The sequence below is a fragment of the Pseudopodoces humilis genome, chromosome 2 (genome assembly GCF_049639895.1).
Source record: "Pseudopodoces humilis isolate 2021_Gansu_Grassland_sample_001 chromosome 2, ASM4963989v1, whole genome shotgun sequence".
Classification (NCBI taxonomy): Eukaryota; Metazoa; Chordata; class Aves; order Passeriformes; family Paridae; genus Pseudopodoces; species Pseudopodoces humilis.
Genome location: NC_142201.1, coordinates 50,676,959 through 50,699,260, shown reverse-complemented (window position 1 = coordinate 50,699,260; position 22,302 = coordinate 50,676,959). Strand labels below are relative to the sequence as shown.

General features: G+C 35.0%; 1 protein-coding gene across 4 annotated transcripts in view; it reads right to left on the bottom strand.

Annotated features, from left to right (window-relative positions):
* DACH1 (dachshund family transcription factor 1) overlaps positions 1–22,302 on the bottom strand; it is a 353,019-nt gene that overhangs the window by 46,462 nt on the left and 284,255 nt on the right. For all 4 annotated transcript variants that reach the window (XM_088051990.1, XM_088051989.1, XM_005516415.3 and 1 more), the window contains one exon: positions 1,803–1,954. In XM_088051990.1, the coding sequence (XP_087908116.1) occupies positions 1,803–1,954 (152 nt within the window). The remainder of the gene's footprint in view (positions 1–1,802; positions 1,955–22,302) is intronic.

Here is a 22,302-nt window from a genome sequence, read left to right as displayed (position 1 = left end):
TTATGAGAAGATTTCTAATGTTGTCCTGATAAAAATTAAACCTAGTGCAGGGGAGAGGGAGGGAAATGCCTTTCATATACTGTTACAAAAGGATTCCTATAAATCTGTCAAAACCATGTATTGTGATGTGGGGACATACTGAAAAAATCCAGAAGAACTTCTTTCTCACAACTTTATATTAATAGATGATTTGTAATGATATAGAATCTCAAGGTAAGGAGCAGGATGTTCAAAAGCACTACAAGAGAAGGATTTAAAAAGTTCCGGTTTGTTTATGATGTTGCCTTTTGTTTTGTCTTTTCATTCCAGGTAAGATTAGAGTATTAAAAAAAAAAAAAGGAATGACTGAATTTCCCATTCACATTTTCTGTAAAACAAAACTGAAAGCATTCTTGGCAAATTAATCCTGGTCATTTATCCTGAAGTAGTGCAGCACTCTCATATTCAATCACGAGATTAGCTAACCTGTTGATGCTGAATGCTTTGCTCATTAGGTTGCTGTCTAGAGACATTGAGTGCAGACATTTGTCAAAAAATTTACTGAGAACTTTTCTGTACATGTATGCACAGCTAAATATTTACTAACTGTACTTCTGCCTTAAGAAAAAAAATACAGTCTTTACAGATTGCAGCAGATACGTTACAAGAATGCTATCAAGTTATCTTGGTTCATGGTTGAAATATTTAAGATGCTAAGTCTCAGAATTGCAAAAAGTAATCATAAATATACTTTTTCAGACCAGGCAGAGATAGTAATATTTACTTCTTAAACAGCAGTATTTTTCCATTGTTAGACCTCAAAACACAACTAATGAATGGCTCATATACTTTTCATAAAACAATTCTGAAGTGCCATAAACTTTAATGAGATTGCTTCAGAGAGTAAAGCGAGAAGGATTTGGCCCTGCTTCGTCATATCCTCCGCTGGATAGAATACAATTGATTTTATATGTTTGCAGGAATGAGCAGGAAATATATGGTGACAAATTAGAAGTTGGTAGCTGCCCCAACAAGGCTTTTTGGGAATATGCAATATGGTTGCATTATTTCTGGCACTGTCATTTCGCTTCTGCATGCAGTATACAACCATGTCATTGCAAAATGTGCATATGGGGAACACAAGATAACTGAATTTGTGGACAAAAAATTTTTCTTAATTCTAATATGAAACACTAACAATTTGGCTTCAAGCTATACATAGTGTATGCTATAAATAATATTTGAACACAGCTTTACTTGTACACAGACATTGTGACTACCAAATAGGAAATCGGTATAAAATTTGGTAATACCCTTTGAAGTCTATTCTTTGAAGACAGTACCTTAAGTGAAATGAGCTTATTTATAAAATAAGTGCTTCTTGTAAACGCTTTTATGGGAGACACATTTCAAATAGCTTTAAATATCATTTCCAGCATGCCACTCTAGCAATTTGAAATAACTATTTATTAAAGAACTCTTTCTCTGTTTAGTAAATGAGATAAAGTTAAACAGTAAGATACATTTCATTAGCCTGTAATAAAAAGAGCATTGAAGACAAATGTTGTTAAACACACCAATATAATTTATATTGAATTTTCTGCTGTGTTTTAATATACAATCTGTATTTTTATGTACTGTATCTGACAGCTTCTAAATTCATTTGTTTGCTGTGGTTCCTTTAAAACCTAAATTACAAGAAAGTTTCAGTAAATTAGTTGATCCAAATAATCTTATGAACTGATTAAGCTAGAATGGTTTTATTAATTTAGACAAAACTGGGTCCTCTCCATCCCTTTAAGCTGATCTACAAAAAGGCCTACCTGGATGTTAGTCAGAAGGGTCTCTATGGAGGACAATCCATCAGGGAATAGAAAAGGAGATGGAAAACCTGGAGGTAGTGGTTGCCCATGCCCAGTTAGAGAAAGTTTGTCAAGGCTGTCTCTTGCGGTTGGTGTGGAGAGCGGGGTCTCATCTGTATGTGATTGAAACAAAAATATAGAACAAGTTACGCTTGTCTGTTTTTATTAGACCTCAGTAATGGCTTCCCTAGTGGTTTCCAGAACATTTATTGCAAATTGGTTCCTGCTATCAGGAGAAAATGCTTTCTGCTGAATTTTCTTTAATGAAAAAGCTGTGGAGATACAACAAGATAACATTAATGAGTAACTTTATAAGCCTTTTAAATGCAGTCTCTAATGAGACTGAGTTTACAGTGCCATAGAATCTTTTTAAAACAAATATTATCTCACATATACTTGTGATAATATATTCAGGCTGACTTTATGGGCACCTTCCCAATTATCTCATTTTAGTTTGTGTTCTTTTTGGATTGACAATAGAATATTTTCTAGCATGACATATATTTTGTATATGAGAAGTATTTGAATACGAAGTTTCCCATACAATTAACCCTTCCCACTCTTAATGGTTTCACTTACAGCTCAGATTTTGCAACACCAAGAAAAGCTCCTCAATACACTTTTCCTCAAGAAAATATACCTCATTGCCACAATTAAACATGCTCTAAACAGTACATGAAATTAACTGCATAGTAACAATCACTGGCCTAATTCTTATAAGCACAGAATTCTAACAATAAGTGCTGTACTCCTCAGTGGGATCTTTGTAACAATCAGATCTGATCACTTCTGACATCACAACGGGAAAAAACTTGCACAGATTGAAGACTTCTAAGATTAAAGTTTCACAGATAATCTGTGAACAGATTAAGAAGTGGAAAAAAAAAATAAGCCCCCTACAATTAATAGAAACTACAATAACCTCATTTGTAATTTTTTGGTTTTTTGTTTTTTGTTTTTGTTTTTTTTTATTTTCTGGAATATTTTTAGGCTACTGTTGATATGATACAGAAATTTAGGTCAATTTCTTTGCACCAGATGTTAATCTGAATTCTTCAAAAGGAAAACTATCTATACATATATACATATAGATAGATACATATATCTGTACATACTCTTCTTACCAAGGGCTCAGTCATTAACTGACACATATTGATGTATCTCAGCACAATGCAAGGACATCAGAATGTACCCCAGGTATCACGTAGATTCTGCACAACTATACGACTACTAAGGAGTTTGTCAGACTCACTTTTTTCCATTTTGGCTTTGTTTGGCTTTTGTAAGTTATATATATTTTGGGGTAGTGAAATTTATTTTTGTTTATTTATTTAATTATGGTTGTACCTCTCTATTTATTTTACCAGGTACATTAAAATAGTATCTGAAAGTTGATCCTAGTTGCCTAAAAAGAGTTCTATCTTGGACTGAATGCATTTTCCTAAGTGGACATAGTCTAGGACCACGAAAATTGACCTCTGCAGTAACAGAAGGTTAGAGTGCTCATGACCTCAGGATGGGACATCCATAACTCAAAGTCCCAGTTCATTCCAACAGTCCCCACCGTTCCTACAGGAGGAAGCAACCTCTATCAACCACACTCAGGTGAAGGTTTCTTGTCTCATCTCACCAGCTCTGTCATGCTGGTCAGTATTTACAGTGCTAAAGGAATAGCTTTTCCTACTATGCCCTCCCACAGAACAACCCAAGCAGGCATTTGGCCATGCTGGGCTGGTACCACTCAGGTCTTTTATAGCCAGTGGAAAGAAGTAGATGTCACTTTAAGGTACTCATCCACCCGAACTCCCACAGGCATCTACTGCAGGAAGAGGTAAATCTTCTAGAAGTGCCTGTTGATTGTTAGAAGAACCTAAGATGACAACCTCAGATGGAAAGATTTGCTTTTGTGCAGATCCTGTACTGGATGCTGTTCTTCCTACTTCCCTGTGGCTTAACCTGAGGACAGACTACACGAGGAGTAAGACCCTGCTCCTTATGCCCTGTTTGCCAAAATTCACGCCACAATTACTGCTTTCTCATAAAGTCATCATACAAGACCTTTCCAAGTTAAGGTTACTGAAAGGAATTAATGTTGACCAAGGACAGCTTCAGACCATTCAGAGTCATAAAGGGTTTTTCCCCTATATTTAGGTTTTTCCATCATTTTACAAAGTGCTGAGAAAAAACTGGCTCTAGATCTCAGACCCATTTCCTATCTACCTTACTGAGATTCAAAGCAGGCTCTGAAAGATGCACTATGTGGATGCATCCTCTCTCCTCATGCTACCCCACAGCAGCATGGATTGCTCTGTAGTCATTTTGTAGGGACGTACTAAAATTTGGCCCTAAATATGAGTATCTTCTTTCCAACTTTTAAAATATTACAGAAATATTTACCACTTCATTATAAAAAATAAATTACATATTCCTGGTATTGAAAACTAGCTTAGTTCAACTTGTCCACTCTTATTCTAGTGTGAAAAATCATTAGCAATTTTTTTTTTCTCTAAACTGCTGCCAGAATTGTTATGTTTTCATTAATTGAATGAAACAAGCCAAAACTAGTTAGGCAGTATATTTATAAATACTACATAATATTATTGCATAGCTGAAAACTGTTCTCCTCTACTGAAAATATGGCTTCCCCAAATGATTTTTACCCAAATTTTTTTTTTAAAAAATAAAAAATTTAAAAATCCATTTCCATGTTACACCCTTAAGGTGTTTTGGGTAGAGATTTCTTTGTATCAGTGGTTGCAGTGAAGGTATTGTTCTTGCATGACACACCATGAAAAAGCTGAATCACTAGTATAACACAGACCTTGTAACAGAATTTAAGCAAGGGATCAATTTTTTTTACTGTATTACTACTTTACAATTTATTTAATGTTATTCTTTCTGTACTTTGTGCGTGCTCAACACATGAAGTTTGTGAAGAATTTTTGACAATGGCATGGTTTTGCAATAGGCAAAGAAACTCAAAAAGATTAGAATGATATGAATTCAAAGTAACATCCAAACCATTATGTTATAATAAGTAACAGAAACAAATTTACACTGAAGAGTAGGACTAGAGAGATGAACTTACTCTGAACTTATTTTAATGAAATATCAACTCAGAAAAAAAAGTCAGACTAATGTGATTTGTTTTCTTGATGTCCCATGTGAAATAAACTTTGAGTGTGAGTATGTTTGAAACAGAGCAAATGTACATATTATACACAGGAAGAGTGGACATTTGTGGATGTGAGATAAGCGATGATGGAGGGAATCTTAAAAAAATGCATTTTTAAGAAAAACCACATTGTAAACACAGCCAATTAAAACATAACCACATATCTCAGCAGCAAAATAGTATGACCTCTTGCCTTTAAAACATCTAAAAATACTTAATTCTGCACAAGTCCTCTTTTCTCTAAGGGATGAGATATCTTTTGTTTCCAAATAATCATTAGCCTAACATCTTTTAAACTGCTGCAAAGGAACTACTAATGTTCCTCTTACACTACTAGCAGAGCAATGCTGCAAAATTATGAGCCCTTGCTGGGAAACAGAGATTTGGTATTTTCAGTCTAAACACATCAAAGGAAGTGTTAGAAGAGATGTCAGGGAAAAAGGGGAAATAGGGTCAATCTACAACTCTATTGTCAGAGTGGGGAGCACAACAATGAAAAGAAAGAGGGGGGAAAAAAAAGAAAGAACAAGGCAGAACAAAGAAGTGTCCAGGCCTGCCTTGGTTTGCTGGGAACTGAGATGTTATAAATTAACAAATAAACAAGGATAGGACAAGCTGTTACCCAAGCCTCTACAGTATCTGGGCAGAGATGAATATGTGTCTTGACATATGAACTAAATCACCATAATAGGCAAGTCTGAATGTGACACGTATCTTTAAAATATTTGTAAATGCTACAACTACTCCATCCATTGTTCCTCAATTTCCAAAATTCACCTGGTTTTGTTCAAACCAGATTTTATCTGTAAACAGCAGCTGGTTTGGGCCAAATATAACAAACATATTTCACTGTATTTGGTTTGTTGCCATTCTATTTTATTCTTTCACCAGATAACATGGAAACAAACATCCTGGAAGCTGTGACAGCTATTTAAACAATAATAGATGAATAGAGGTAGCCATTCTCTTGTCTTTGTTCCTAAAAGCAAGTAGGATAAGTTCAGATTAGTCACCAATCACACTGGAAAATATTGATATTGCCAGTATTTGAAAGCAAGCAATAATAGCTGGCTGAAAAAAATACTATACAGATTACTGCCATTCTGTAATCATGTCATACTTTTTTTGCAATGCATCTTGAGGCTTTTCTGTTCTCTGCAAAATATTCCACATGTATTTGTTTCTAACACAGGCTCACTCTTACCATTTGGATGATGGAAGAGGATTCTGCTTCCATTTTATATTACCATAAATCTGGTGCATACATTTTTTCTACAGGGTAGAAATAATCTCTTCCATTTGGCTTAATATTATTTTGTTTTACATTGTCAAACACTATTTAGTACAAAGCTTTATATTTCACCTTCCTCACTTTTAGAGGTTTTAAGTGTGAGAAGCTTTTCTGTTTTAATTGATCTGTAATTCTTGATTTATATTAACACAAAAGAACAAGGGGTCTCATATTCTCAATCAAAATGGTTAATAATTTCAGGCAGACAAAAACTAAGAAAGAAACAAATAAAATCCTCTTGACCAATTCCCATATAATTTGGCTGCTTTATAGATTTGGTCATTCAAGATCAACCTTGTATGTAACTGGGGGCAGTGCAAGATGACTGTTACCAATTCTAAAAGGAGTGTACTGAGACTCTTATAAAACTCTTATAAAAATAGGTTTATATATTAGAAGACTTATATGTGTGTATATATATATATATATATAAAAATTATATACATATACATACATACATATATATATATATAAAAAACTCCTTTTAATTATTTTTTTTTAAATCTACAATTTCTTTACTTCTTTTTATACAAACAACAGTTCTCCAGGACACCGAAATACTCTGAAATTAAAACATTTGCAACTGTCACAGCTGGAAATCAGAAAGGAATATCTAATATTCAAATAGACTGACTGGTGAATGTTTCCGTAACACTTTGAAGAGGCTGGTGCTCTCACAGTTAATTATAACATTGCAAATGCTGTCCACTGAGTGCCGCTTCTTGGTTTGGTGTGTTTGCCTAAGGACTTTGGGAATAAAAACTCTCTCATAATGAAATGTGACTAAAACACTAAAAACCTACACGGAAAAGATCACAGCTACTGAAGTTTCTTGGATGTGTACTTAACACAAAATGGCTTTGCATCTGATGCAGTCACATATATTGGTGCAAGTAGGCCTTACAGAACTCCTTCACCTCTGTATCAAGTCTACCATTGTGGATCATTTTCCCAAGGGGCAGGGCTTCCAAATGTGTACACCTTCACTTGATGCAAAGAACTACCTGTTGCCCTGAAAACTAAAGCCTTCTGACAATGTTTTCACAGTTCTAGTTACTTCCCCATGAAAGTTCCATAAACATAAGTTGTTTATCACATTCCTTCTAAGAATTGTCCTTTGATGGACGTTTTGCATGACCAGTGTGACTGGGAAGGTGGCAACTTAATTATCCAATCCCTGGTCATTGTCGAGAATCTATAAATACTGGAGTCAGAAAATAAAGGTGGGTTCTTTCCCATTCTAACACTGAGCAGCGTTTGTGTGAATCACTTTGTGTCCTTTAGCGACATTACCCAGGAATAAGAGGACATAAGAACTTAAGTTTTATGTGTTCACTTTGGAGGTAGATTTAGAAAAAGGACTTTGTCTCCAACAGTAAGACTCATTTCCTGACAATTCTCTGAGATTTTAACTACTGAAAACTTAATGCACTAATTCGATGCTATTCCTTTTTGGAAAAAAATTTCAATTTATAAATTTCCAGTATTTCTTGGACCTTTTTAAAGAACATGCAGTCTCTACAGATCACTCTTCACTACTGCACAGGATCACTCATCATACTGGAGTTGGAGTTGCCTCCATAATGGCAAACTAGCGCCAGATGGAGAATCACTTCTTGAAAAAACTTTTGGGATCACTCTTTCACCAAGGTTCAGTGGTTCCCCTTCTATGCTGATACCTTGGAAACCAACTTATCCATAAGCATAGAGGGAGGAACAAAGGAACATATTGCTAGCTGGAATAAGGACATGGAGGGCTGGAAACAGAGAGGACTTGACAAAAACACAGGGAGTAATAAAGAAGTGAGGAAAGAGAAATTTGAGAATATAGGGAGGGACACTCAAGGTGGTCAAACACTTTGGAAAGGAATAGGAGTGGGATTATGAGGTGAAGGAGAAGAGGAGAAAGACTGCCCAGGAGCAAGAGATTTATACTGACTCAACAAGAAATAAAAGAGATAAACTGTTCTTTTTTACATACAACAGATTTTGCACAAGTAATTCTTGCAGTATTTCAAGAATTTTAGTTGAATGTAAGTGAAATTTACAGCTGTCAAAGCAAATACATAAAATACATTCTCCAAATATTTTTGGAGCATATTTTAGTTTATTAATGAATTATGGGTATAGCATCACTAAAAATGAACGGAAAGAGCTGGCAATACATATTCAAAAAGCAAAAATATAATTAGTGGTGATGTTCCAGCTGTGAGGATTTCTTCAGGCTTTTTGGACTAGATCAAGTTGAGTTTATTCTTCATTTTACATGTCCCTAGGAGGGCCTCAGAGTCAATCAGCACAACTTATCTAATTTTCTCTTTCAATAAAAGGATTATTTTAATAACCTTTATCTTATTTTGCAGCCTATTACTGATTAGGGCTGGGTCAAGCAGTATTGGCTTATTTATTTATTCTAAGGATTTCACAATATTTTAGAATAGATTATCATTCCTATTTTTAAACAAACATATTTTAACATACAATGGAATGCTAAAATGCCAGTGATATTTCTGTTATGTGTACTTTGGCATCATAAAACATAAGATGGAAAACAAAATTACACAGTTTCTCTGTCCCCATATTAAAAGTATCCTTTTTACTCACAGATTTTTTCACGCAATTTTTTTAGTGCATTGAACGATCAGGAAAAAAGTAGGAATAGGATAGTCAGAGATGATTCTGTATATATGATAATTATAAAACACATGTATCTTTAACACCTGACAGTAACATTCATTAATTCTGAAGAAATTAAGAATTTAAGAGATGATTCTGTATATATGATAATTATAAAACACATGTATCTTCAACACCTGACAGTAACATTCATTAATTCTGAAGAAATTAAGAATTTAATTCTAAATTCTTAAAGATGAAATTATTGTTACAAGATTAAATGGCTGTTAAAAAGGCATTCTAAATATTTGTATTGCATTTTTAACAATAAATTAGTATAAAAAGAAGGCACATTATAATTTTTTAACCTGCAGTTTTTAATTGTAAGAACTATGCCCATTATTTCTTTTTTAAAGATCCTTCTACAGTACTGGCAGGAATTGGATGCAGAGTAAGGCCATCTGTGCTTCAGAAGCTGAAAAAATATAAATGTATTTTACCGGTTCATGTCAAACATCCCAATTAGTACTCTGCTAACTCCACTCCATCAGCCAGGCAATACTGAGTGCTAAAAAAGAGTGTTTCTTGGCTTTGTAGCAATTCCATGAGAACTGCTCATATGCATATATGTTTGCAGAGGGCTCTGCATATGTGTTTCCTTATAGATCCACAAGAGTCATTCTCAGCTTCTTCCAAAGTCATGCTGAGGGGTGTCCATCACCATGTATGCAGTGAAGGGATATTCGGTTAGGAAATCAAACCCCAACATTCACAAAACCAGCTATTTAATCTCCTTTATTGCATTGGCTCAGAAGATGGCTCTCTGATCATATATCCAGCTCTCGTAAATATATGCTGAATCAAAATGATCAAGCCAAGTATTTTCAGTCTAAGCTAAATTCCTGATTAACATCAAACTTCAAATTAGGGACTGGACTTTAGGGCTGCATAATGAATGTACTGTAGACTAAACCCCACATTTTCAAAATTATAAATATGCACATCTCAACTGATAAAGCAATACACAAGGCAATGCATCCACAGTATGCATACTTATTTTTGTGCTGCCCATTCCTCCCTTTAACTGCCTCCATATGGCTACTGCAAAATGCAGAGAAAAAACATTATAGACAATATAACAATTGCATTTTGCTAGATTTTACTGGATCATTTCAAGGGCCACATGACTTGTATTAATAATCCCTTAGACATGCTTCATGAAAGTTGAGAAGCATCTATTATTTGGGGATTTAAGGTGATTTAAAAATAAGGAATATCAACAATATTAGCACTTTTTTCATTGTCATCTAAAATAACAGCACACCTCTTTTGTAAGCGTAACAGTAGTAAGAAGGGAGTTTTTGATAACAGCACAGCTGGTAACTTGTAATTCTCTGAAGATGAAGGGTTTATGTTAATACCTGGAACTGCATTGTATTCACAATATTTTTCTTGGTCTGTGTTCAGTTAATTATTCTAATATTCACTCTCTTCAGGAAAAAAAAAAAAAACCAGAAAGTTGGTGTTTTCAAGAAGTCTCTATCTAGCCACGTTGCAATTACAGGGGCCTTAGTATTAATGCTCCTGCTGCCTTGTCACATGGCACATGTTCTTGGTAATGTGCTGACAACACGAATCAGATGCCCAAAAAGAAAAGGAATATATGGTAATGTGTCTGAGCAACACTCGTCAGCTGTCATTCATTCAGCAACTCATAACCTGTCCCATACCCTCATTCCCAGAGTGCTGGCAAGCAGATGAGGTTGACCAGGCATGCTTGGCATCTGGTGTAAAGTGGCATCACAGAAGTCAGTAGTACTGCATTTCACAAATAAAATACGTTGGAGTACTTCAACAGAGAAGGCAAAAGAGGTTTAAACACTACTTGTTTATGGCAACTGTTACTGCTCATCTGTCCCAGCAGAAAAATATTTATCTTTTGTAAAACTGGATCTATTGGTTAATGTAAGTGCTTTGTTTAGCACTTTTTATTTTTTTCTATTTTTTAGAATATTCATACAGAATACTGTCATGTTTCTTTTTATGAAAATGAGAAAATCTCATATTTTAGATAAATACATAAGATGTCCAGGGACACTGATTTTTACAGAAACCCAGTATTTAAAAACATACATACTCATATTCACTTCATTTCCCTGTAAGATCCTATCAATTGCCCATGATTTTAATAACATGTTTAACAAAATATATACTAGCAACAACCTCTAATATTGGGACTTTTAATGCATGGACCAATGAAGAATATGACCGGCCTAAAGTGCACAGCAAGACAGAAACATTTTATGGAAAGTTGTTCCTGAGCTTTTGCCTTGCCAGAATTCCTGCCCTGGATATATTTAGTGCCGAAGATGCCAGTAAAATATAATAATCAGGAACCAAATCAGATGGCCTCAACTGACACAGCTGTGTATGGGGCTACTGGGCAATAGGTTCAGGAATTAATAAACATACAATGAAAAGGTTCAAAAACTTTGGAAATGCAGGGGCTTTGAAAATAAAGTATCGAAGGGACTGTGCTGGTCCAGCCCTGAAGTCAGAGGTTAAGGTAACAGGTGTTCTATCATCAGTATCTCAGTAGAGTGTCCAGTCTTCGCTTGAGCACCCAAATGGCAACACACACTTTTTACAGAAATATGTGATCTAGTGACTCCAGGTCTTAACTCTTTTCACACCTAATACACCAAGTGTTACTGAAAACAAAAGGATGTGAAGCGTCAGTGTGTTTTGACAAACTCTCACCAGGAAGAGCACAAAAGGAGCACGCTGTTTTAATATCATGAAGCAGTGTAACACAGAGGCTTCCTTATTTTTGTGGCTGAAATACTGACATTTGCATAAGAGAGTGTATTTAACTCACTTTTTCCAAATTATTCCACAATATTTTTTTGAGCAGATATAATAAACACCCTTAATGCTTCTATCTATGGAATGGTTCCAGTACTCAGATGCAAATGTTGTAGACAATAATCAATGTACACAGTTTGGATTATATGGTTATGATATGCTAATAGAAATTTGGCTGTCTGCCTATGGGAGTTCAATATGAGCTTCATAGTTTATAGCATCAGAAACAGTCCTTTACACTATTATAGCCACATTTCTCAAACCATTGCCTATACATTATATCCTAATATCTGATTTTCACAGAAATCCATAGTAATAAACAAACAAACCCCCTAAATCCCAGAGTGCTCAGGAACAAAATTCAGAATGAAAAGGCAAGCATTTTTACATCTGATGTGATTTCTCTTGCAATTCATTTATCAAACATCTGCAACAAGCTGCCAGAACGTGTCCATTAGTGAGATTTCTATGGCACTCACTACCTTGATGCTCACTGATAGAATAATGTAGAAGTTTTACCTCTAATGTTTTCTGCTCCGTTTCAGTCATCCACTTTAAAGTAAGATTTGGCCTGCATGTGTTTTCATGTCTTGGAATATGTAATTTATGCAAATATATCAGAATACATATTAGAGAACACCAAAAAAACATCCTTTATGTATTTATGCATTATGAGTCACATTCAGCACTGAATTAAGAAGATAAAAAATAGTTTGGAGTCATCATGTAACATGGATCAGTTTGGTTTACATTACATACATAAAATGAAAGTATCCTACACAGCAAACATGCCATACACTTGCTAGGAAATGAAAATCTCTTTTTGGATCCAGTTTAAAATCTTCATGCAAATTAAATATTTTGTTCAGTCTTTTATCTGAATCACATCAAAATATCAATGAAATATGCATTGCCTCTCCACTATAGGGAAGATCTTATTTATTTTGTTTCATATCAAAACTTCTGTAAATGTTTCAATGTTTATGCCAATTATGTAATTGAATTTTTTTTTTATTCTAATCCTGAAGCAATTATAAATGTTATGTAGCAGAAACAAAATACCAATCCCAAGAGTGGTTCAAAGGTTCTCTAAGACTTTACAACAATTTATGTATGTGATAACTGTAAATAAACAGAACAGAAATCTGAAGATCTTAAGCATTATTGCACTGTGAAAACAGTTACTGCCTAAACAAACTGAAACAGACTGCACAAACTTTATTATCTCAACCTGATGATATCATTATATATTTAAGGATAATACTTTTATTCTATATCCCCATAACAGGTAGGCTTTTAGCCTGCCTAGTTAAAAAACACAAGAGCCACATCAGGAAATCAACACCCTGAAAGGTTTTGTGAACTCCTGCACCCAGAAGATTGAGACAGCAACTTCAATGACTTTTTTTTTTTTTGTTCAGATTTTGAAAAGGAGGTCAGCGCTACTAATGAAGGCTGGTTGTATACCAAATTCTAGTACAACTAGAAAATATTTAGCACAATGAGTTCAAAAGGTAAAATACAAATCCATTATTTTCACAATCACTGTCTTTGTCTTCTCTTTGTCCTAGATCTTCCGCAACTCGGCTTATTCCACTGATTCCTGCACTTTTTCCTTACATCTTAAACACTTTCCTCAGTAGCACTGATTGTTTCTAAAGTGTCCTTGTTTCAGTAGTTTCTTCCCCTTTCAAGATATGAAGAAATTTGTTTGTTGAAATTGCAGGACCAGACAAGAAAAAAATACAATTAGAGAAAAGGAAAAGATTGTGACAGAAATCTGAAGGGATAAATCAGCCTAGATAATCTCTCTGTTTACAGAATAAAACAGATCTTGACTTCATTTCTCCTTATTCATTCTCAAATATGAAACTCATTCTCTCATATAAAACTGTAAAAAGAAGATCTGAATCATTATCAAAACAGGTAAGAAAACAGAAAGGAACATCTTAGAAATACATCTTAAATTTATGCTCTTTTTAACTGTATTTTGATAAAATCATAGCTGAAGTGGTCCTGATCTGACTTTTGCTTTTTTTGCAAAAAAACCCCAACTCAACCAAACCCAACCAACCAATCAACCAATCAAAATGAAAGAAAATATAGGTATGTTTGCATGGGAAAATGTAGGAAGGTTCACCATTAGGTCCAGTGGTTTGAAAGATGATCATTTTTCTATCCTACTTTACTACATCTTTCATCTATAAAAGAAGACACCACTATGTAACACCACACTCTTCACAGAGGGGCTAAAGTTGCATCAATGATCTTATCCTATGCTTAATTTCAATTCCTCAAAATATTAACAGTAAAGAAGACATTTCTAAGTCCAGGAGTTGTCTCACAACTCTTGCACAGTGTGCTAAATTTGTTTTTCAGGTTAAGAACAGGAGGGAAAAGAAACCCAAGGGAACACATTCAGAGAAACTGCTTTAACCCTATCACTATTTTTGGATGTTCTGTCTTTGTACAGCATTAAGGGTGGCATTGTACAGTCCCATTATACAACAGATGTTAAATGCAAAGTAAAAATTCAGTTGTAAATGATTGATGGTCCTCTTTACTATTTCAAAATAAGCCCTGATTATTTATATAGTTTTGGTCACTGCTTGAAAGAATTATACAAACATAAACAATTAATCCATTTTTCAATGGCTTTTGTGTGTAATGTATTATGTATGTTTTTACATTCTTCTGTGTAAAAGGCCCTGGTGCACAAGAAATGTTTAGAGTTTTGAGTGCTCCACCCTGTCCATATGGTAGGTTTGCTCTGTGTGTGAAACCTACCTTTTTCCACCAGGTCCATATGGCAGGCTTAAGCTAGCCAGGGCCTTCTATCCTCCACAGGGGCCATATGGCAAAGAGAGCTCAGTGAACACTCATTGACCTTCTATTAATATTTTACATTTCTCTAGCACATACAGACATATATGAACTCATCATTTGAGCAGAAAAATGTTGGTTCCTGAAACTTCTTTAGCCACATAACCAATACACCTATAACAACAGGGAAATAGATGTGAAATTTGGTTTTTCAGTTTTATTAAAAAGCCTGAGAAGTCAAATGTAAAATTTATCAAATTATTTTATAAACTCATCTAATATTTTAAATATTTTGACAGATTATTATTTAATGATGTTAACAAACTGGTACACATTAATACTGACATTTCACTACTAGTTTTTAATATTACCTTACCACAATGGAACCAAATCCCTGGGATACCTGCTAACAAAGGATGCATGCTATAGATACTGAAAGTATTTGTTTAAAATTTGAGCTCTGTGCTGCCCTACTAACAGCATGTTTTGAGCAGGCTACTGCTCTCTTTCTACATATAAGCAAACTGGCAATAAACCAGAGAAAGAGTAACACTATTGACAGAAAACCACACATAGAGAGATAGCAATCTACAAGCCACATGTAAATAAGTTACTATTTCTTGCAGGCACAATACCTCTACCCTTAGTAATGAAGTAAAAGGAAGAGAATATGGTCTCAGAGCAATACTATCTCAAACTATCTACCTTCTACTGCCTGTACATTTCCTGAAACTGTAGAATCAGATGTCAGAACCTGAGTAAAACGGTTGCACTGGGTTGGATGACACGAACACAGATTTAAAATTAAATGAAAAAAAATGGCATCTTTAAATCATAATCTGTACTTTCAAAGCAATTATGCTAAAACTGATACATTGTTATAATGTTTACAACTTAATCCAAAACTTTGCTGTAATTCTGAAGTAATTTAGGAACCCTTAGCAGCAAAGATGGAAGCAATTTGTAACATGTTTATGGAAGTTTTATTGTACTTACACTCTGATTGAAGAAATGGACCAATATTCCCCAGTAGTAGAAATTTTACAAACAAATTTTACTTACTTGAAATTCAGAACATTAGGAAATATAAAAATGATAATATATTGTTTTTATTCACAGGATTTATAGTGCTTTCATCTGGTTTCCTCTTGTTTCAGTTCACGTAAATAACCTCTAGGTTGTCACATGAATATTCAAATATCGCAAAGAACTACCAGTGTTGAAAATAAATATCATAAAGAATTCAGAGCAAGTATGCATGTACATGCTCTCATAGTTTATTTTTGTATATAGAATTTATGTTTTGCTCTGCAAACAATCAATAAAACATGGAAGAGTTTTCCACGAGGGATTTATCTTCTCATTTCAAAGGAGCCAAATAACAAGAAGCATTTTAAGAAACTAGAAGTATTTTATTAAAGATTAAAAAAGGCTAACTACTAAGTTCATGCCTCTTCCTCCTATCTTCTTTCTTTTGATCATTGCCAAATACAGCTAAATAAATGGGTAAAAAAAAAAAAAGGATTAATTAATTTCAGGGGTTATGAAACATGACCCCAAACACTTTTGACTCTAACTTCCACTGTAGGAAAGGCATAGTATATAGCTTTAGCATTCATTTATCCCTTTTGTTTCAGTAGCTCTTTTTTTGATAGATTCTCTATATGCTGTTTTTTTCATGTTCTGCTTCTGTTTCCAATTTACAATGTATAGGTACAAACTTCTAATTCTGAAGGATCTGTTTATCTGCATAATTGCTCACAAAAGTAGATATGCAGAGCTCACTTTGTGGTCAGCAGGGTTTCAGGAGTGCCTAAAACAGAGGAAGGGTAGAATTCCACTGTCTAGATTATCCAGTCTGCCATGGAAGCAGCACTCTACAAACAGGGACCTAAATTCTCAACACAACAAAGAAGAAAAGGTAGGTACCCATCAGATGCATCTCTTAGACAGCACCAAAATTTTAGCATCAAGATTCCCCATTTTGAGGCCTCCGCATGCACCATCTTCATTCCATGAATCATGCAAAGAACTAAAAGGACTATTTTAGTTTAGAGGCCTATGTTTCAACAGTATAGATCCCACTATACAATTTGGAACATAATAAAATGGAAGATACATTTTTAGATAGATAGAACTATCAAGTGTTCGTTTGTTTAATGGAATTTAGAGATGGAGAATCTAGTCATAATTGAAATTACTATACTCCTAAGATCCTTGTCATGTTAGTAGAGCTCACAATTTCAAAGATGTTCTTATAAAAGTATAAATTGTAATCTTATACTTTGTACTTTCTTACTGAATCAGCAGTTTTCTCTTTTAATTGATCATCTCAATTAAATTATTCATACATATATATAAAGCAAGAAAAGCCACGAACCTGATTTCATAAATATAATTCAGTGGGGTTTTGTTAAAGTTTGGATGTATAGATTTGTATTTGAAATCTTGTGAAGGTTACAGGGTGAAACCTTCCAACAATATCTCCAAGTCTTCAGGGACCAAATCCCATTACGTGGAGTTCAGTGAAGAGGGTAAACACTGCCATAAAGAAATACAAATTGCACATATTTCCCATTTAGCCAGTGTCACAGAAGTTCACCATTTAGAATTCTAACCAGTTAGGACTTATTCTTGGAGGTCAAGTACCTTGTGAACCTTGTCATCTCACTGATGACATCATATCCCATCCATCAATTCTTTCAGGAGCACACTTGCCATCTGCTCAGCACGCTATAATAACTTATTAGACATATTCACAGGGTAACAATCTGTACAATGACACTGTTATCTTAATGCTGGCACACAGAGAGATAGTAGCCATCGTTCCCCTGTCACAGCACAATTACTCTACCTTCTAACTTTAAAAGAGAAGTTACTTTGATATTTTAACTTACTATTAAATCACTCAGAAAAGAATGAATTCTCATCAGATATGTTTAAGGCTTTATGGAGTTTTTTACTGGACACTAATAAAACAAGGCTACAGCACAAAGTAACAAGTTCGGTTTGATATAACTACTTTGTACCTTGAAAGTTTCTGCAGTCACGATCATTCGTTAGAGTGCAAAATAAATAAAACCACCTGCTATACAACCAGCAATGAAATCCAACTTAGTCTTTGCAAACAAATTGATCTTCTAGGTCTAATATTACTTTTTATCTACCAGTCTTAAACATCTATTCTTTCTAACAGCAATTGCTAGGTAGAAATAAAATATGCAGCCGAAATGCTAATACTAAGCCTTATCACTTTTTGAAATCTAAAAGCAATGTCAAATATCAGATGTCTATATATATTTCTGCAGCTTCCGTAAAGCATGTTAATACCGAGCATGCTTAGCACAGCTGTTGTCACAGCACTTCTGACTTAATAGAAGTCCACTATAAATCTCCCTCGACCTCAAAAAATATTTTCAGAAAAAGGGCAATATTTATTTTGCATTACACAGAATTCATCCTCTGTTCCTTCCTTTGGCTCGTCATTTATTCCAGCTTACACTGTGATCAACATTGTACTAAAATAAAGTCAAGTACAACAGCCGCTCTCTGCCCATCAAAACTCACAGACGTCTGCCAAGCACTTGTAACAGCTGGTGTTACATTAATTAGTTTAAACTATTTATTTCATCCATCTCCAGAGCAGATTGAGCAAAAACATTAGAGATTATTCCAGCATCTGTAAGTGCCCTGCAAACATTAACCAACCAAAGTTAAAATATTAGTCGTTAACTTACAGTATATGTAAGACTCTATACATTTATTGTAAATAATAAAAAAAAAAAAAATGCAGTTTAGCATAGCTCTAGGAAGTTTTCTTTCATTGCCTTTTCAAAAATCTGAGTTTAAACTTTTATAAGACTTTGTGCCCATAAAGTTTCTTTCAAAAAAAAAAAAATTATTACTAGAAAGCTATTATAATTCCTGGCAGCATGGACCATTAAGCAATATATGACAGGGACTGGGTGACTCAGTGGATTAGTCAGAGGTTTTATGTCCACTGTTGGAATCCAGCCCTAAATACGGTGATCAAAACAGTGTTATCAAACGGTTGTAAAAATCTCAATTAAAATCACTCCTATAGCATCTACTAAGTTTTTAGTGGACAACATAATAGATCTTTCACTATTGACAGAGTTCTCACAACTATCTTTTTTCTTTTAATAGGCTGAGAATGGATGCTGGCAAAAGAATGTTGATTATAAGAGGTCCTAATGCCACATTCCCTACTGAAATGGCTCAGAAACAGGAGCCAATGCAAGGATGGCAGGAGCAGGCTCACAGCCACTGTCCGTGGGCTCACCTCCATTAAAAATAAAAAGCTTCCAACCTCACTCAATGAAATACTTAATGTGAGAATACTTATTTTTAATGCTTAGGGCTGAAAAAGGAAATCAAAGTCCTGTGCAAATGCTTAAAGGGTAACTCCTTTCTCAAAGAATTAATCTGTAAATAAACACAGAGGGAAACAGAAGCACACTGTTGTGCTTTGCCCAAAGTCACACAACAGGTTATTGGCAAAGCCTGAAAAACAATCTAAGTCTCCTGACTCTCACCTCGCTCAGGTATATTGCTTCATGAGTTTTCCCAAATAACATCAAAATCCAGTAGCTCACTTGTAGAATAAAAAAACAGGTTCACGCATATATGAAGTTTATCAGACTCTTACAAATAAATGTCCTCAAGACTGATGTGATTATTTATTTTCTTTTTTTTTTCAGAATTTAAACATGAAAATGTATATTGTAGTAATGATTTTAAAAATGCAGTTATTGAAATAAGCATTAAATTTAATTAAATGCAGCTAAAAAATAATATTCTATTTTATCATTTTGGAAAGCTATAGCTACCCTCAAAACATTTGCATTTGCAAACAAAATGAATTAACAGATTCTGTTTCACTATCTGAACAGTAAAGTGAAAAAAGCATTCTGACACTTATGTTAAGAAAGAACACTGATCCTGATCCTGTGATATTCCATTATTTAAAGCTCTGATTGGCATGCTATGACTTCCTGTGGCGACGTAGAAATGACTGTAAGTGACGGAAACTAAAGTAAAACCTATCATCTATATTCACTTTTCAGTCCTGTCCTTTCTCCATGAAACAAGATTTTTTCTCTTTGCTTCATTCATTACAACTCTTTTTCTGCATGTGTGTATGTGAATATATGTGTATGCAGGCATGCATATATTCAAGATACTTACTGTGATTTTTACCACCCACTGCACAGTGGCTCCTCTTACTTACTCCCCCAGCCAAAAAGGCAGGGGCATAGTTAATGCCAAACTTGCTCCAGACCATGCAAGTGAAAGTGCCAAAGCATGTATAAGAATGGCCTCCTCAAACAATTACTAACAGCTCTTTTTCATGCTCACTCAACAGACAGCAAGAGACAGACACTCTTTTCTATTCTTAGGTTCCTAGAATTTATAACATGCTACATCTGCCACATATCTGTTGGGTTATGTGGGTTCTGCTATTCAATTATCCTTTTTTTTTTATTTTTAGTACAAGGACCATTGTTGAATTAACTAGTTGGAAAGCCTGTTCTTAAAAGGCAAAACTCACAACAATCACAAAACTTCTGATCAGATGAGGCAGTGTTCTGACTTAAATCCTCTCTTGGAAAAAAAATTATATTCCCCCCAGTTCTTCTCACTTCTAAAAAAATAACCTAAAAAGGTATACCTAATCTCACCACAGACTAAGGAATACCTGATTGTTTAACAAATGCCCTACAAATGATTCACTTTAAAAGCCTGTTTTAACTAGGGTTCTTAACTAATGCTGACCACCAGGTTCTGTTTTCATTTACACCACAACTGAGGCATAAACCAAGGCAGCAGGGCCCCTCACAGAGACCTCAACTCTGCCTTCAAATTGAAGGAGTAAATTTCATTACAAACTCTCTGTGTATAATAGATTTCTTGTATTCTCATTTTTTTAGTTAGTATTGCATGCTCGATTTTTATTTTCAAAATACAACTCCAATACAACTCCATTCAACAGAAAAATTTTAACATGCTTCCAGTTCAGTATTCTGCTTTACCTCTTGCAGCAACCAGTTTAAATGTATAAAAGCTACTGGCCAATTTAGATTTTCTTTTTTTCTTCCTCTATTTCTTTTTCATTGTAGAATTCCTTTTTATGCAATAGCAAAGTTAATTGCTAAACTTTGTTACAGAACCCTTTGTTCTTGCTGAAGTCACTTTGCTTGTCTCTCCTACTGTAAGGACACCAAATCCTAAAAGCTGGCAAGAATGCATATGTTTATTTCACCATTGCTCTGCAATTACTGAATGCCACTTAATTATAGCAACAGATGCTCGAGTGTAGGAACCAGAAAAATCAAACGCCTCATTTCCAGGTTATTTTTTTCCATTGCTTCTGCCAACAGCAGATGTGTGAGCCCCTTGTGCTCTGGCGTAAATACTTATCAAATCCTAACAGGTCACCTATGTCACAAACAACATTTCAGATGCAACTGTTTCACCTGATAATAGGCTCTGAAAATAAAACTGTGAGCTGTAAATACAATGTATTCGGAATGAAATGCCATAATGTGAAATTGCTTTTTCTCCAGCTACAACAGAAGTCCTTGACAGTTTTTGGCAGTGATAAATCACCCTCCCATTAATTGTCTCCTCTCTCATTGTGAGGTGAGCTGCTAAAAGGGGCAGTCAACAAAAATGACTTAAAGGACAAATTTTGGCAAAAAGACAATGAAGAAATCTGTCATTGCTAAGCCTCCAGTAAACTGTCATGAAACAATCAAAATATATGTAGCTGAAGTGTTTATGTCTTTGTTAGAAAGGTTATAGGATGACAAGTTTATAGTTAAAAGACGAAGCTTAGAGGGACCAAACTTGCAGGCCCTTGAGTCACCATTTTTCCATGTGTTCTTTAAAATGGTATGCAAATCCTATTAGGGCTTCAGTTTACACAGTGTTTGATAGTCTTAACGACCCTATTTTCTGACTCTTCTACCCCCTCACCCCAGACAACAGAAAGTCCCTGTGAAGGCGTGGCACTGGCTATAGTAATTCTTGTCCCCAGTCTGAAGATCCTACCTTTCAGTGATTTAAGCCCGAGAAAAAGACACTGAGCACTGCACAGCAGCTGACCTTTCCTTGTAACCCCTCCAGCTCCTGGTGTGTTAATCTGAGCAAGACCCTCTCACTGAGTGGTTTCCATGCACCAAGAAGCAGCTTTTGCTTCCTGCGGAAGAGGCAATACTGCCAGCACCCACGCACGGGCCCATGACCGAGGCGTGTGAAACGATGTCTGCTACCTTCTCCTCAGAAATGACACTCCCCATGAATCACATCACCTAGGCTCCGATCTGCAAATAACTCTTCCCCTCTGCAACTCTTCTACAGACAGAACTATCCAGAAGCTCTTGCCTCAGGATTCCGCTCTGTACGAGAAAGACTTCAAAATTTGGAAATAGTTTAACTTATTTTTTTTATTTTATTAGGGCTGCTAATATGTAAAATGTAGGGAGATGGCTACCAGTCTTTCCTGCCCTCAGACTGCCTCCACCTCTAGGGAATTCAAACAGCAGATGGTATGTTTAAAGACCACAGGTTATCCCTTCATGTAGGAGGGATAGGGGATGCTTGTCAGATCCACACCTCCAGAAAGGGCAACATTTCTCCTTCTAGAAACAACATGGTGTAGTCACTTT